The 18166-nt window shown below is 40.3% G+C and overlaps 1 protein-coding gene across 1 annotated transcript in view; it reads right to left on the reverse strand.

The window, feature by feature from the left end:
• Nucleotides 1-18166, reverse strand: part of msh4 (mutS homolog 4) — a 126851-nt gene that overhangs the window by 55267 nt on the left and 53418 nt on the right. The window contains exons 7-9 of the mRNA XM_060830028.1: nt 16956-17128; nt 12926-12993; nt 12460-12534 (exon numbers count right to left, since the gene is read on the reverse strand). Coding sequence (XP_060686011.1) covers nt 12460-12534; nt 12926-12993; nt 16956-17128 — 316 coding nt within the window. The remainder of the gene's footprint in view (nt 1-12459; nt 12535-12925; nt 12994-16955; nt 17129-18166) is intronic.

The raw sequence follows: 18166 nt of genomic DNA on the forward strand, positions 1-18166 counted from the left end.
CCTGCACTCACTCAATCTAGAATACTATATTTGCTGCTCACAATGCTGTTTCTTCGACTGGGTGACTGCTTTGCTGAAACCTTATATTCTGCCTGCAAAAACGACCCCAAGATTACAATTACCTGCCACTTTAACAAACCAGCATGTTCCCATGCCAATATTTCTATCTCAGGTTTGTTGCAGTGTTCCAGACAGGCTCAGTGCAAGCTTGTAGAATAGCATCTCATTGTACCCTCAGGGACCTAGCAGTTTTCAGAACTCAAAATCGAGTTCAATAGTTTTAGAGCCTGAACTCTTCTTTCCTTGTCTTTTATCCACCCTCACACCCCAGGTCTCGTCATAACATAGTTTGCTTTCAGCACTGGCAATTCATCTGCATCCACTCACAGTCCCCAAATTCACCTATCTGTCCTCCTTGACTTGCCATCAAAAAACTTTCTCTCTGGGCTCCACTGCCACTTATCAACTCACTCCTCCTATGCCACACACTCCACTTATCAGTTCTAATGAAGGAGCACCGAGCTTATCATATAAACTCTGTTTTCGTCTCCACTAATACTGCCAAACCTGTGGGGTTTTCCTGGCAATTTCTGCTTTATTTTCAGACATTCAGACTCCACAGTTTTTTGTTTTATTATATAAGAATCTTGCTAATGCTGCATTGAAAAGACTTAATTACTCCAACACCTCCACCTTCTGAGGCAGAGTTCCCTGCTATAGAAAGAAGTTGCTAAACTTGAATGGGTTCAGAAAAGATTTACAAGTATGTTGCCAGAATTGGAGGAATTGAGCTGTAGGGAGAGTCTGAATAGGCTGGGGCTTTTCTGTCTGGAGCGTCAGAGGCTGAGGGGTGACCTTTTAGAGGTTTATAGGATCATGTGGGGCATAAATACAGTGAAAAGCCAAGGTCTTTTTTCAAGGGTAGGGCAGTCTAAAACTAGAGGTCATAGATTTAAGAGGGGAAAGATTCAAAAGGGACCTTAGAGGCAACTTTTTAATGGAAAGGATGGTGAGTGTATGGAATGAGCTATGAGAGGAGGTAGTGGAGACAGATCCAATTACAACATTTAAAAGGCATCTGGATGGGTACATGAATAGGCAGGGTTTAGAGGAATATAGGCCGAATGGGACTAGATTAACTTAGGATATCTGGTCAGTATGGACAAGTTGAACCGAAGGGTCTGTTTCATTGCTGTATAACTCTGACTTATGAACTCAGAGAAAAAAAAATTCTTCTCATTTATCACCTAAAATAGCAACACTTAATTTTAACACAGTGCCCACTAGCTCTTGACTCAACTACAAGAGGAAACAATCTTTCCGTGTCGATCTTGTCAAAATCATTCAGAGTCTTATATACTTCAATTGAGTCACCCTCACTCTTTTAAATTCCAATGGAAATAAGCTAGGCCAGTCCAACCAATGTTAATAAGATAATCCGCTCATAGGGGTAGGCCATTTAGGACAGAGATGAGGAGAAACTTCTTGACCCAGAGAGTAGTGGGTGTGTGGAATGCTCTGCTCCAGAGGGCAGGGGAGGCCCAGTCTCTGGATTCGTTTCAGAAAGAGTTGGATAGAGCTCTCAAGAATAGTGGAATCAAGGGTTATGGAGATAAGGCAGGAACAGGATACTGATTGAGGATGATTAGCCATGATCATAATGAATGGTGGTGCAGGCTCGAAGGGCAGAATGGCCTACTCCTGCACCTATTGTCTATTCTAGGGATCAACCTAGAAAACCTCTCTGAACCACCTGTACATCCTTCCACAAGGAGACCAAACTGAACATGGTATTTGCAATGTGGTCTCACCAATGCAAGGTATAACTGAAGCATAACATCTTTATTGTTATGTTCAATTCCTCTCATAATAAAGGATAACACTTCATTAGTGTTCTGGGTTACATACTGGACCTGCATACTTACATTTTGTGACTCATACCTTAGAACACCTAAAACCTTCTGCACTCCAGTAATCCACAGCCATTCTCCATTTAATTAATACTCTGCTTACTCCTTCTTCCATGCAAAACAGAGAACTACATCACACATTCCTCAATTACAATCCATCTGCTATATTTTAATTCACTTCCTCAACCTATAATTCTTCCGCAAACGTTTCCACACCCCATTGGTTTATTTAAATTTAGCTACCAGATCGTCACTCCTCTCATTTAAATCATGATGAAAATTAAATGTTGCAGTCCCAGTGCAGAACCCGGTGGGTCTGCAATCATATTCTGTCAATCAGACAAAAACATGTTTATGTATACTGTTTCTGCAAGCCTGCTAATCTTCTATCCATACTATGTTATCCTCTATATAGTGAGCTTTTAAATTCTGCAATAAAATTTGATGTGGCACCTTATTAATTATCCTCTGGAAATTTGAGTGTAATGTATATGTCAGGCTCCCTTTTACCCACGCTACTTAAAAATCTATTGATACAGGCTAAAGGATGAAAATACACAAAAGGGCTAGGCCAGTGATGCAGGGCATGAGTAGGGACAGACAGATCACACAAACAGCAAAAATGAAGAAGGCCTTGGGTAAAATACAAATATGCCTGTTGTATGAACTATGAGCAATCAGTAAACTAACACTAGGACATCTGGTCGGCATCCAGTGGGAATTGACCAGATAAGGAGTTTAATACGTGATCTGTCGTATATAACACCTGGAAACTTATGGGGCTTTGTAGAGTTAATCTTGGACTGATAAGGTTGACTCTCTTTGCATTTATTCAAATAAAATGATATTTTCTCTATCGGATTCTCCTGGCAGCTGGTCAAATTGAATGATAACATATCAGTAAGATTTCATGTCACATTCCTGGGACTCAGGTGAGTACATTCTCATTTGTCACCCATAGCTAGGTCAGAGAGCCAAACTGACATAGCCAAGATCTAAAGAACCTGAATGAGGACTCAAGACAGTGAGTGCCAGGTGAAAATGCAAAACCATGCTAATGAGATGGGAAAGCTAAAGCAAGTCAGACTCCTGTGAACATATGGAGGAAAAGGTGAGCTGAAAGACAGTGCAAAGCAGGCCAAAGTCTGAAGCAAAATCATAAAAGATGTTTCCAGCAGAGAAATCAGCAAAGTTTAAAATGGAATTTATTTAAATAGCTCAAATAAAATGACATGCATGTTGAAGTATACATGACCACAACTCGTATGTCTGTAGTTTCTTTATTTTGTTTTTTGGAAGGCATCCTGACAAAAAGACATCAAAGACAAGGGATTTTAAAAATATTGAATGCACACACAAACAACAATACACAAAATTAGTTTCTATGGAAACAAGTTTAAAAAAAGAGGAAATTTAAAATGAAAGTAAGCCTGTTAATTCAACAACACTTATTTGAATTTGAATTAAAACTTGAGATGTGGAAATTCTAAAGGAATTTGGTAAATTACTTGAGAAGATTAAAGTACCTAAGTGTGAAGAATGAACAAGCAGAAGTGTCTGGAATTAAACTGAATGAGAATATTTTAAGAATATGTTTTGGATGGTAAAGGTTGTTGTAGAGTCATAAGAGTATGACAGCACATTAACAAATCCTTTGGTCCAACCAGAACATGCTGAACATAATCCTAAACTAAACTAGTCCCACCTGCCTGCTCCTGGCCCATACACCTCCAAATCTTTCCTATTCGTGTATCTTTTCAACACTGAAATTGTACCCATATCCTCAGGAGGTACAGTCCACACACAAACCACCCTGTGTGTAAATATTTGCCTCTCATGTCTTTTTTAAACCTCTCTCCTCTCACCTTAAAAATGTGCTCACTAGTCGTGAAATCCCCCATCCTAAAGAAAAGACAACTCTTCACTCTACCTATACCTCTCATTATTTTATAAACTTTTAGTAGGTCGCCTCTCGAACTCTAGCTTAATAATATCCTTCCTATAACTGGGTGACCAAACTTGACACAGTATTCCAGAAAAGGCATCACCAATGTCCTGTACAACCTCAACATGACTTTCCAACTCCTATACTCAAAGGACTGTGTAATAAAGGCAAGTGCCTTTTTAATCACCTGCACCCCTAGATCCCTCTGTTCTACCCAAGGCCCAACCACTAATTGTATAAGCTCTAGCCTTGTTTTACCAATCTGCAATAGCTTGCATTTATTCAGATTGAACTCCATCTGCCATTTTTCAGCCCATTGACCCATTTGATCAAAATCCCTTTGTAACCTTAGAAAACCTTCTTCACTGTCTACTACGCTGCCAATTTTGAAGTTGTCCACAAACTTATTAATCATGCCTTTTATATTCTCATCCAAATCATTTATATAAATGACAAAAAGAGGATACAGAACTGAGACCTATGGAACACCGCTGGTGATTGGTCTCCAGTCCCGAAAATCAACTTTGCTTCAGTATTCACTAGTGAGAGTGATTTTGTCATTCAAGAGGCCAGCGTGAATCATACTGATATGCTTGAAAGGGTTGATGTTAAGGAAGATGTGTTGAAGGTCTCGAAAAACATGAGGATAGATAAGTCTCCTAGGCCAGATGGGATGTACCCAAGGTTACTACGAGGGAAAAGATTGCTGCGCCTTTGACGATGATCTTTGCATCATCACTGTCCACAATAGTACCAGATGATTGGAGGGTGGCAAATGTTATACCCTTATTTAACAAAAGGAATAAGGATAACCCTGGGAACTAGAGACCAGTCAGTCTTACATCAGTGTTGGACAAATTGTTGGAGAGCATTCTGAGAGACAGGATTTATGATTCTTTGGAAAATCATAGTTTGATTAGAGATAATCAGCATGGCTTTGTGAGGGGCAGGTCATGCCTCACAAGCTTTATTGAATTCTTTCAGGATGTGACAAAATACATTGAAGAAGGTAGAGAAGTGGATGCGGTGTATATGGATTTTAACAAGGTGTTTGATGAGGTTCCCCATGGTAGGCTCATTCACAAAGTAAGGAGGCATGGAATACACGGAAATTTGGATGTCTGGAAACAGAATTGGCTGGTCCAAAGAAGACTAAGGGTGGTAGTAGATGGAAAGTATTCAGCCTGGAGCTTGGTGACTAGTGGTGTTATGCAGTGATCGGTTCTGGGACCTCTGCTCCTTGTGATTTTTATAAATGAGTTGGATGAGGAAGTGAAAAGATAGGTTAGTAAGTTTGCCAATGACACGAAGGTTGGTGGAGGTGTGCATAGTCTGGAGGGCTGTTGTAAGTTGCAACGGGACATTGACAGGATGCAAAGCTGGGCTGGGAAGTGGCAGATTGAGTTCAACCTGGAAAAGTGTGAAGTGATTCATTTTAGAAGGTCGAATGTGAATGCAGAACACAGGGTTAAAGGCAGGATTCTTGGTAGTGTGGAGGAACAGAGGGATCTTGGGGTCCACATCCTTCAATTCCTCAAAGTTGCTACCCAAGTTAATAGGGTTGTTAAGAAGGATATGGTGGGTTGGCTTTCATTAGCAGGGAGACTGAGTTTAAGAGCTGCGAGGTTATACTGCAGCTTTATAGAGCCCTGGTTAGACCACACTTGGAATATTGTGTTCAGTTCTGGTCACCTCATTATAGGTATGATGTGGAAACTTTAGAGAGGAGATTTACCAGGATGCTGCCTGGACTGGAAGGCATGTCTTATGAAGGAAGATGAGAGGTAGCTTGATAGAGGTGTACAGAATGATGAGTGGCATAGATAGAGTGGATAGCCAGAGGCTTTTTCCCAGGGTGGAGACAGCTATCACAGGGGCATAATTTTAAGGTGATGAGGAAGTATAGGGGAGATGTCAGAGGGAGGTTCTTTACACAGAGCACAGTGGGTGCACGGTCATAGAGTCAGATACATATGGGGTAGGCACATGGATGTTAGTAAAATGTAAGGTATATAGGTTAGTTTGATCGCAAAGTAGCATAAAAGGTCAGCACAACATCGAGCGCTGAGGTGCCTGTACTGTTTTATGTTCTGTATTCTAACCCTGAATCCCATGTGACCTAATTTTACTAATTAGTTTACCATGCAGAACTTTGTCAAAGGCCTTACTAAAATCCAAATAAACAACATCTACAACACTTCATTTATCAATCTTTTCTTCAAAAAACTTCACACAAAACCATGCTACACATCCCTAATCAATGTTTGCCTCTCTAAATGCACAGAAATGCTATATTTTATAATCACCTCCCATAAGTTATCCATAACCAAAGACAGACTCAGGTCTATGATTCCCCGGTTTCTCCGTACAACCTCCAGTCATCAGGCACCTCACCCATATTTATAGATGATGTAAATATTTCTGCAAGGGGTCTCGCAATTTCTTCCCTTACTTCCCAACATATGCTGGGATACATGAGGTCAGTTTCTGGAGATTCATCCACCTTTGTATTCTCTAAGGCCTCCTGAACCTCCTCTTCTGTAATGTGAACATTTTTAAAACATCAAAGTTTATTTCTCTACATTCTCTATACTCCATTTCTTTTTCCACAGTAAAAACTCATCTTCCCCCGTCTCCTGGGGTTCAACACAAAGACAACCTCCTCAATCTTAAAGAAACCCTACCCTCTCTCTAGTTACTCTATTGCTCTTAATGTACAGTATTTGAGAATCTCTTTGCATTATCCTTAACCTTTTCTGCCAATGCTGTCTCATATTCCATCTTTGCCTTCCGATTTCTTTCTTAAGAATGCTCCTACACTCTTTATATTGATTCAGAAATTCAATTGAACCAAGTTGTCTATTCTGATAAGGTTCTTTTAATCTTATTCTAATATATCATCTATTGTTACTTAATCTTACCAGCCTTCTCCTTTACTCTTACAGGATCATAATGCCTCTGAACTCTCATCATCACACTCTTGAATGCCTCCCACCTGTTAATGTTCTTTTACCTGTGAACAGTTTACTTCAATCAACTTTTGAAAGTTCTTGTCTCATAACCATTAAAATTTGCCTGATTCCAGTTAAAAACTTTAACTTTTACAGAAAGCTTATCATTTTCCACAACCATTTTGAAACTAATAGAATTATGATTGCTAGAATTTTACTTCAGTTGCTGACCCTGCTGTATTGCCCAAAATAAGATCCAATTTTGTTCCGTCTCAAATAGGAGCATCCACAAATTGATAAAAACTTTCTTGAACACATTTCACAAATTCTTCACCATCTAAACCTTTAACACTATGGTAGCCACATTCAATGTTTGGAAACATTCCCCATTATTACAACCTTATTATGCTTACATATATCTGAGATCTCCCTACATATTTGTTTCCAAATTTCTCTCTTACTATTGGAGGCCGTATAGCATAATGCCATAAAGATGATCTTTCCTTTCTTACTTCTACCCATATATTTTCACTGGATGATTTTTCAAGATATCTTCTCTAGTAACAGCAGTAATGTATTCCTTAATCAAAAATGCCAACCCCACCTCCTTTCTTATCCTTCTATAGCTTCTAAAACCTGGAACATTGAGCTTCCAGTCTTGTCCATCTCTCAGCAAAGTTTCTGTAATAGCTATGATGTCCCAATCCCATATTCTTAAACATGCCCTGAGTTCATCAGCCTTACCTACAAGACTCCTTGTTCTTAGTTCTTCAGAGTTACTATGTACTCTGATTCTCTCTTGAATTTCTTTTGTTATTGACGTGCTTTCTTCACATTCAGAACCTTCCCCAACAAACCTTCTATTTACACTGCTGCTACTTAGAATTCCTCCACTCCCCCTTCAATCAGTATAGAGTCTCCTTTAATGGAACCAGCAAATTTCGCTGCTAAAATATTGGTCCCATTTTGGTTCAGGTTAGGCTCATCCTTTTTGAACATGTCTTTTCTATCCCGAAAGATATTCCAATTGTCCAAAAACCTGAATCCTGAACAATACACCAGCTCTTCAGCCATTGATTTAGCTCCTTAATCATTTTATTACTTCTCTCGTTTGAGTTTAGCATTGGGGGTAAATCAGAGATTATTACTTTTAAGGTTCTATTTTTTAATCTTCTACCTAACCTCTTAAATTCAGTCTGTACTGCTTTAATCTTTTCCCTAAAAATTCCCTACCAATGCGTACAATCATTTCTGGCTTCTCAGTTTCAGCGTTAACAATATGTTTGAAACGTTTAGAGACGCTCTAAATCTTAGCACCACAAAATCAACAAACTACCCAAATTTATACTGCCACAGAATCTCCTATCTATGCCCCTGACAGGAATGTTCCCTATAAGAATAATTCTACTAAATTTTGTCAAATGCTGCCCAAAGTAAGAATCATTCCATGTACCCAATAACTGACTGCCCCTTCCATTTTCCTCTGAGAGACAATCTCCTTAACAGTTCCAAAAACTGAACATCTATTTGATAGAGGAATAGCCAGCGGAGACTTTTGAACTATCTTCTTGCCACGCCCAACTGTCACCCATCTCTTTGACTGATCGTGCTTTTCTAAACCTATTAACCATCTTATTTTGTACCTCACGTGTCCAAAATAACATTAAAACTAAAAAAAGGAACTTTCAATAACACCTGATATATAAAATAAACTACCTTTCATTACCTACAGAAAATAATGTTGTAATGAAAAAATTTTAAAAATACATATCAAACATATAAAATATTAATAAAATCAACTGCTCCGCTGATTAAATGAATAAAAACTGATTCCTCTTCAATAAATTCCTCGAAGCAAAGAAAATCTTCTCCAGATTTGACCACGTGTAGAACTCCCCAAAATGAAAACACAACTTATTTTTAAAAAACTGCTTAGTTTTTCAAAACAAACTTCTGCAATGTAAAAATAAAGCCCTTTAAAATACAGATAATCTTTTAACTTCTAAATTTAGAATTTAAAAATCCCCAGCCATTCACTGTCGCCCCTGAAAAACCCGTTTAAAACGGAATTCCGTCTGAAAAGAATTCACAATTTTTTTGGTTTTGTTTCTTGGAATGTTAATGAAACAAAATTCAAGACTGAAAACTATAGGCTGGTGAGTCTGACGTCAATGGTGGCTAAGTTGTTGGAGGTGATTCTGAGACAGGATTTGCATGCATTTGGAAAGACAAGGATTCATTAAGAATAGTCAGCATGGCTTTGTGGTGGGAAATACTGTCTCATAAACTTGATTGAGTTTCTGAGGATGTGACCAAGAAGATAGATGAAAGCAGAGCCATTGACATTGTCTATATAGATTTTGGCAAGGCCTTTGCTAAGGTTCTGCATGTTGACTGGCTAGTAAAATTAGATCACATGGAATTCAGGGACAGCTTGTCAATGGACTGAAATGGAGGCCAATAAATAATCATCCTCCATTTACACGTGCACAGTTCATGCACTATGACCGGCTACCTTAGAGCCAGTTGCTAGAATGAGGAGAATTTCTGCGACTACTGTTCATATTTGTTTTCTTTTCTTTTTCTTTTTTTAATCTACCCCCTCTCTACCGCCTAACAGCAGTAGTGCTTGTATTTTCTGCCAACACCCATGTTGCATGTGTGCAGGTGTGAGACACAGTGAAAAACAAATGCATAAATCTTTATTTATTTTCCACCACCACGAAGGAAACAGAGACTACTGTTTATATCTGTAAGCCCCCACTCTCTGATTAGTGCAGGTTAACAACCCCAATCAGGGTTCTCATACTCAATGGGATCCACCTTGCCCTCGTTCCAATCACTACAGACACAAACATGGTTTAACAGTAGGTGACAGAGGATGGTGGAGGAGGATTGTTTTTCAGACTGGAGGCCTGTGGCCAGCAGTGTTCCACAGGTTTTGGTGGACCTACTGTTGTTTGTCATTTATATAAGTTATTTGGATGTTAACATAGGAAGGATAGGAACAGTTTGTCGATGACACCAAAATTGGTGGTATAACAGACAATGAAGAGGTTATCTAATGTACAAAGTGATCTTGATTAATTGGGCCAATGGGCTGATGAGTGTCAGATTGAGTTCAATTGAGATAAATGTGACATGTTTCATTTTGGTAAGACGATAGTGCCGTGGGTAATGTTGTTGAACAGAGAGACCTAGGGGTTTTAGGTGCATAGTTCCTTGAGGTTGCATCACTGATAGGTGGGTGGTAAAGAAGGTGTTTGGCAGGTTTGTCTTCACTGCTCAGACCATTGAGTATAGAGTTCGGATGTCATGATGAGATTGTACAGGACAATGGTGAGGCCAATTTTGGAATAATGTGTATGGTTCTGGTCGCCCTGCTATGGGAAGGATATCATGAAATTGGAGAGGGTGCAGAAAAGACTTACAAGGATGTAACCAGGACTGGAGGGTTTGAGTTATAGGGAGAGACTGGATAGGCTGGGATTTCTTTCACTGGAGCATAGGAAGTTTAGATGTGACCTTATAAAGATTTATAAAGCATGAAGAACATAAGTATCCTCACATAAGGGAGGATAAGCAGATGCTAGTAATTCAGGGAATGGAAAGAGACAGGGTAAATAATTGCCAGCAATGCCTTGTATGTGCCCAACACAATCTGGGAATATCAATCAATGTGACATCAGCTACATTGGGACCTTGGGAACAATTGCAAGTAGCTTTCACACCAAGTCAAGGAAAGACTCATTATTTGGTTATTATTGATCAATTTATGAGGTGGGTACAAACCTATCTCACATGCTACTATGAAGCCACAATTGTTGTTCCAGTAATGATAATCCCTAGATGGAGAATACCATCACAGATGGATTCTGATCAGGGAACACATTTTATAAGACGAGTGATTCAGGAAGATTGTAAATTACCGGGGATTGATCAAAACTTCTACATCCCCCATCAGCCCTGCAACTCAGGCATGGAGGAGTGGATGAATAGGACATTAAAGAGAAAACTTAGCTGAAGTCATCCAGGAGAAATCGCCTAATGTCCAACAAGAACTCTGGGCAACACCAAATAAAATGACCAAACTAAGTCCATGCAAGATCTGTGATGAGATTGCCTGGGGATGTGGTGAGTGATAGTGAGGCAGTCGGACCTTTGAGAGGGAGAGAGATATGATGCTTCATATATTATGCACAATTACCCATAAGCAATAAATGTTGGCCTCACCAGCATTCTTGAACTCCATGAAGAATGAAAAATACAAAACAAACTTAGGGCTCTGGTTCATGGATGAAAGTACATCATTGTCAAGCCATGTGTGGTGTTCAGAGGTGATGAAATATTTGTATATTTTGCAAAAGGCTAGCTTAGGTCAAAGTTTAGGAAAGTTTCTATTGCAACAGAGAGTAATGAGTCCTCAGGAAAGATGGCTGAAGATTGACATACTTGATTAACTTAAGAGAGAGCCACACACTGTTGTAGGAAGATGGTACATTGGTACTCTGGAAGCTCTATAAACCATGTGAAGGAGAGATGGTGCGATTTAATTGATAAAGCAACTTGGAGTCAACATAGGGTTGATGTATTGTTACAGTCAGTTTTGGCTGATGCAACTGTGAACTAAAACTGGTTTAACTGCATTAGATGCAGGTTAAAAGATTATCTAATCACAGCATATATGAAGAGATGTAAGTGCAGATGAGCAAGATTATAATCTGCAGACATTCCAAAGGAAAGTTAATGCATTAATTAAATGGGTTAATGGAAGGTGGTTAATGTAACACGTTATGTTGGAGCCACACAACCTGGATCACACCGACCAAAAGTAAAGTTTAAATCTGTACCCAATAGAGTAGGTAACACAGTTATGCTTATTCCTAGTTTAAAAAAAACAAAAGTGTTGGAAATATTCAGTAGTTCAGGCTGCATCAATGGAGGGGAAACACAGAGTTAACATTTCAGGCCTGTGGCCTTACATCAGAACTTTTCAGCTGTTCTCTCCAGAGATGTTTTCTGACTTGCTGAGATTGTCAACCTTATTTACTGTATATACTCCTGTACAGATCAATCTCACTTATAAATTGATCTCTTATTTAAGGCCAAAAAAATCTTGTATTTTCCATATATCTTATATCGTATAAGTTGACCTTACAATGTCACATTAAATCGCATTAGACTGGTAACTCTGCTCAACGCTCTTTGTTTACGGTATCACATCTCTATTCATTCATTCATAACTCTACTTACCGCATTAAGCTTACTACAGAACATTTTGATACATTCATTCAAACCAATAGTAAGTCTATCGGTACTTATTGCACTTTGTTCACTACACATCCAAAAGTTAATACCATTAAGAAGAGCAGCATGAATTTCAGCCCCTAAAAACTTGTGCCTGTGTATTAGTCAACCCCCTAATTTCAGCTTTCAAAAGCCATCTTCAAAATTAGACCTGTACATGAGTATATATGACATTTCAGATTTCTGGTATCTTGAGTATTTTGCTTTTGTGTTCATTTATTCCTATACGCCATGAAAAATCTGATTGCATTGATTTCATCCTTTTCAATAAAGTCATCACACTGACAATATACACTCTTCTTTGGTTGCTCACCCACTTTATGTACACATTTTCTCCAGTCAATACCTGCAGTGGTTCCACTAACTCCAAAGTATGCTTCAGGTAAATTAGGTTTGTGATCTTGGATTCAGCTGCCTGTACCTGTTAAGTAAACTCAAGATATTTTGTAATTGCCATCAACAATTAGAACTAACAATCCCTGACTTAAAGGAATGTAAAAGTCTGAGTCAAATATGCTTAAAAAACATATCTTATAACGTACACTTTAAAGCTCTAGAGGGCAGCATGGCATGGATCCATATTAGACAGCTGATATAATAAACGTTTTAAGGCCAGTTAGCTCAGTGAACTAACATGTGGATCAGAAAATACGTCATGGGCACTCTATGATTCATGGTTTGGCAAATAATCACAGGAGCTCCTTTCTGACAGAAAAGTGAAAAAGGTCTGAATGTGTTATAAACTTTATTAGAACTACACATAATTTTAAAAATTCTCAAACAGCATAGAGAAAGTAACATAAGAAACATACAGTGTCTTGCTTTGGAATCTGCACTAGGACAGACAGGAGCTGATCAGTATCCAAGAACCGTGAAATTACTGCAGAGATAAAACACAAGGATACAGTTTATGTAAACATATATTTAACAATGCAAACAAGTCATATTAAACTCAGACTGATATCAGGAGAGCAGTCTCTAGATTGTTTGAAGGGGTAACATGCTGTGGATAAAGAGGAGCCTGCAGACATACCACACTTGGATTTCCAGAAGGCATTTAATAAGCTGCCAAATCACAAGTTCTTGCAGAAAATAAAAGCTCATCAAATAGCGGCTAACATATTAGAATGGATAGCTGGCAGGAAACAGTTATCTGATTGGCAAGATATGATGGCTGGAGCCCCACAAGGGTTATGTGCTGGGGCTTCAATGATTTACAATTAACATCAATGACTTAGATGAGGAGTGTAAAGTCATTGCACGTGAATTTGCGGATGACACTGTTGGACATGAAACTATGTGGTGAAGAAGACGTAAGAAATTTGCAGATGAATATAGATAGGTTGAAACATTTCAGAGGAGGTTGACTAGATGATACCTGAAATCAGCGGACAGGTTGGACAGGCTGGGTTTGATTCCACTGGTGTTCAGAACAGTATGAGATGATCTGATTGAAAGAGTACATTACTAAATGTTGGATGCGGAAAGGATGGGTGGAATTTACAGAGGCCTGAATGATGTGGGCTATGTTAAGAACTGTGAGAAAATTGTGCAAGAGATTCAGTGAGCTCCAGTGACCTGGGTTCAATTCCAGCCTCGGGCAACTGTGTGTGTAGTTTGCACATTCTCCCCATGTCTACGTGGGTTTCCTGTGGGTACTTCGATTTCCTCCCACAATCCAAAGATGTGCAGATTAGGTGGACTGACCATGATAAAATGGCCCATTGTGTCCTGGCATATGCAGACTATGTGGATTAGCCATGGGAAATGCAGAGTTAGAGATAAGGTAGGGATGTGAGTTTGGGTGGGATGCTGTTCAGAGGGTTGGTGTGTATTCGATGGACCAAATGGCCTGTTTCCACTTTGTAGGGATTCTATGATTCCCATTCAACAATGGGAACAATTTGATGCATGTTTTAACTAAGCTCCAGGCATCAGAGCAAGATTTTCATTAGGTTGAATAGTCCTTCAGCCAGAGATACCAATTCATTGTCATGCTGTTTAACGCAGGCACAAAATGAACTTTGTCTTATTTTTCTGCAGTTCTCAAGCAACTTAAGGGAGATAACTTTTGCTCAGGGTGGTCCAACACAAGTCAAGGACAGCCTCGGATAGCAGACTAGGGGCTTCAACACAATCAACTACTTGGCATGGTTTCAGTCAGGGTCATCTCATCCTAAGGGATGAGAAAATTCATGTCAGGCAGCCCACAACCTGTCTTGACTCCTTCTTGTCTATAGTGGGGCTGTTTCATTCCTGGATAAGAGGGAAAGGAGATATTAGGGGAGATGAAAGTAAGTGGCATAGCTGTTACTGTTGATCTAAGTAGGATGGGGTTCTGAGTAATTGAATAGGCAGCACAATGGGCATACAAGACTAGATTAGATTATATTACTTACAGTATGGAAACAGGCCCTTCGGCCCAACAAGTCCACACTGACCCACCGAAGCACAACCCATCCAGACCCATTCCCCTACATTTACCCCTTCACCTAACACTATGGGCAATTTAGCATGGCCAATTCACTTAACCTGCACATTTTTGGACTGTGGGAGGAAACCGGAGCACCCGGAGGAAACCCACACAGACACGGGGAGAATGTGCAAACTCTACACAGTCAGTCGCCTGAGGCGGGAATTGAACCCAGGTCTCTGGCGATGTGAGGCAGCAGTGCTAACCACTGTGCCGTCCTAGTGGTGTCAGAGGGTGACCTCGTGAGAGCAAGTGAGGTAAGTTGTTGCAGACAATAGCAAGAGGGTTAGAGCATGAGTCTTGGTGGAAGGTTGGTATCGTAGCAAAGTTGGAGTGAATGTGAGGTATTGGAGAGAAGGTGGTGGCCCTTACATTGGTGGAGTGGAGTGACTTTTTCAAATTGCTATGCATTCCTCCAGAAGGCTGAGACTGCACTGGCTGAGATGACTCAGGCCAGGTGCTTGGTTTGGTGTTGTAGTCTCCATGCCAGTCTCGCTTCTACACCTTCCCATCCAGTAGCACCTCCAGCTGCCTGCCTGCAAAGTGGGGCTCCGATTTTCTCTCATGCAGGGCAGATCCAGACTGACAGAGCTTGATCAGGTGCAGAAACATTGGTGCTATGAATTCTGATCCATTTAGGGATATCCTGGCAATGGACAGTTGTTCTGATTATGGCAAGTAGTGGAATGGAGATAAAATCAGACAAGAGGTTGCCAGTGGAGGTGGATAGATAGTTAATGAGGCAGGGTTGGCAAGATGCAGCAAGAAAACTTGCTAAGCCCCAGAGAGAGAAATCCTTCATGAAAACTCAATGAAATTGATACTTCACTAATTTCCTGGGTTGGACTCATGGATAGGATAAACCTGGGCAATTTTACACATTGTGAGGTAGATGTTGTAGCTGGACTGGAAGATTCCTGGAGAAGGGCTCGTGCCCGAAACATCGATTCTCCTGCTCTTTGGATGCTACCTGACCTGCTGCGCTTTTCCAGCAACACATTTTCAGCTCTGATCTCCAGCATCTGCATGCCTCACTTTCTCCCCGCTGGACTGGAATAGCTTGGCCAAAGGCACTGCTAATTCTGGGGTTAAGTCTTCATTGCTGGAGCATTGTTGGCATCGATAGCCTTTGCAGCTTTCAGCGCTTTCATCTATTTCTTGAGAAAATGTGGACTGAATCAAATTAGCTACAGACTGGCATCTGTGAAGATGTGTGGGTCAGCACTTTGGGCTGAAGGTGGATGTAAATGTTTCTTGTGCATCAATGTGGTGGGCTCCCTCATCACTGAGGATAGAATATTTGTGGAATCTCCTCCTCCAACGAGTTTATAGAATCATAAAATTACCATGGTGCAGAAAGAGACCATTTGGCCCATCACATCTGCACCAATTCTCTGAAGAACATCCCATCCAGACCACATAACCCTGCATGTGGTTTTCTACCAAGGCTAACCCATCTAACTTGCACATCCCTGGACACCATGGGGCAATTTTTAGCATTGCCAATCCACCTAATCTGTGCATCTTTAGATGTGGGAGGAAACCAGAGGACCTAGAGGAAACCCACACAGACATGGGGAGAACATGCAAACTCCACACAGTTGCCCATGGCTGGAATCAAATCCGGTCCCTGGAGCTGTGAGGCAGAAATGCCAAGCACTGTTCTATTGTTTAATTACTCATCATAATTCATTACTAGATGAGGCAGGACTGTAGAGTTTAAATCTGACCCATTGGCTGTGGAATCATTTGATTTTTATCTATCCAGTTTATCAGGATTTATCATTTTCCCTTAAATGCATTTTTCGCTGTTTATCTCAGCTACTCCCTATATTAGTGAATTCTACATTCTCCTGTGAAAAAGAAATTTCTCTTGAATTTCCTATTGGATTTATTAGTGATGACCTTATACTTTTGAACTCAGATTTCTCCAGTTTCCTCATTTCCCCTCCCCCCACCTTGTCTCAGTCGGTTCCCTCAACTCAGCACTGCCCTCCTAACCTGCAATCTTCTTCCTGACCTCTCCGCCCCCACCCCACTCCGGCCTATCACCCTCACCTTGACCTCCTTCCACCTATCACATCTCCATCGCCCCTCCCCCAAGTCCCTCCTCCCTACCTTTTATCTTAGCCTGCCTGGCACACTCTCCTCATTCCTGATGAAGGGCTTGTGCCTGAAACGTCGAATTTCCTGTTCCTTGGATGCTGCCTAACCTGCTGTGCTTTAACCAGCAACACATTTTCAGCTTATACTTTTGGCACCAAGTTCTAATCGCGAAAGCAGAAATAATGTTTTTTTTCCTATCTCAACCCTTTCATAATCTTACTGCTATATACCTAATATTGCCAGAAAACAACAAGCAGACTGACCGGACTGAAGGCTGAAGAAGAGATCCTCATCCTCCAGGAGTTCTTGGACACAGTCCAATCTTGTGTTAATGGTTTCCACATCAACCAGGGGCTCCAAGATGTTTGAGCGAAGTCTGCGACTCCCTCCAGCTGTCTTTGTGTAGTTCAGGACACCATATAGTGTATGATTATTTCTGCAAAACAAAACCGCGGAAAAACAAATAAATCATGACTCAATAAAGCAACTGCCAGGAACAGGAGGAGACCATTCAGCTCCCTAGCCTGAGACTATTCTCCCTTTCTTTAATGCACAGAGCAGTATTTTGGAGACAATGTGGCAACTTTTGTGGGGTTTGGCAGCCATACTGAGGGAAGATGAATGCAGTGGGGAGAAAGTTTCAAGTCAATGATTTATTCCTTCATCAGAACAAGAAGGTGACAAATACGAAAGCAAGTTGTGAGGAGGATATAGTGATGTGTCATTTATGTGTGTCATTTATATATGTTTATAATTTTTCAGAATTTGAGGTTTAACCTAGTGATATACAGATTTGGTTTACTTGTGTAAAGGGGTTTGATGATCGTTTTTTTTCAGAACCATGATTTTAAACCAGTATGTGTCAAAGAGCTGATGACTGGAGGCCTTCTGGTGGATTAATGGAGACTTTCTTATATTGTGGGGTTTTAAAACAGGAGAAGTTTTTCATTAGCTTAGCTGAAGCTAAAATAAGTAAGATTTCTTCTCATTTAATCAGAAGCAGTTCAAAAGAAGCCTGACTGAAATCAGAGGCAAGAAGGTAGTTGGTTTACTCAGATGCTTCCTGATCGGGAGGTGTTGTCTTATGAGCAAAGATTAAACAGATTGGAACTCTACTCACTGAAGTTTAGAATGAGAAGTGATCTCACTGACACATAAAGGATTCTTAAATACTGAGAGGATGTTTCCCTTTTGGGAGAATTTAGAACCACAGTCTCAGAATAAAGGATTGTCAATTTAAGACTGAGATGAGGAGGAATTTCTTCTCTCAGAGTTGTCAGTCTTTGGAACTCCTTGCCACAGAGTGCTGTAGAGACAGAGTATGTTTAAACTGAGATAGATTCTTGATCAGTTGGAGAATCAAGAGCTACAGGGAAAGGGGCAAGAAAGTGGAATGAGGACTGTTGGATCAGCCATGTATCAAGGAATGTTGGACCAGCAGGCTTGAGTAGCTGGAAGGTATACTCCTGGCTCT

Source organism: Hemiscyllium ocellatum, chromosome 9, assembly GCF_020745735.1.
Source record: "Hemiscyllium ocellatum isolate sHemOce1 chromosome 9, sHemOce1.pat.X.cur, whole genome shotgun sequence".
Classification (NCBI taxonomy): Eukaryota; Metazoa; Chordata; class Chondrichthyes; order Orectolobiformes; family Hemiscylliidae; genus Hemiscyllium; species Hemiscyllium ocellatum.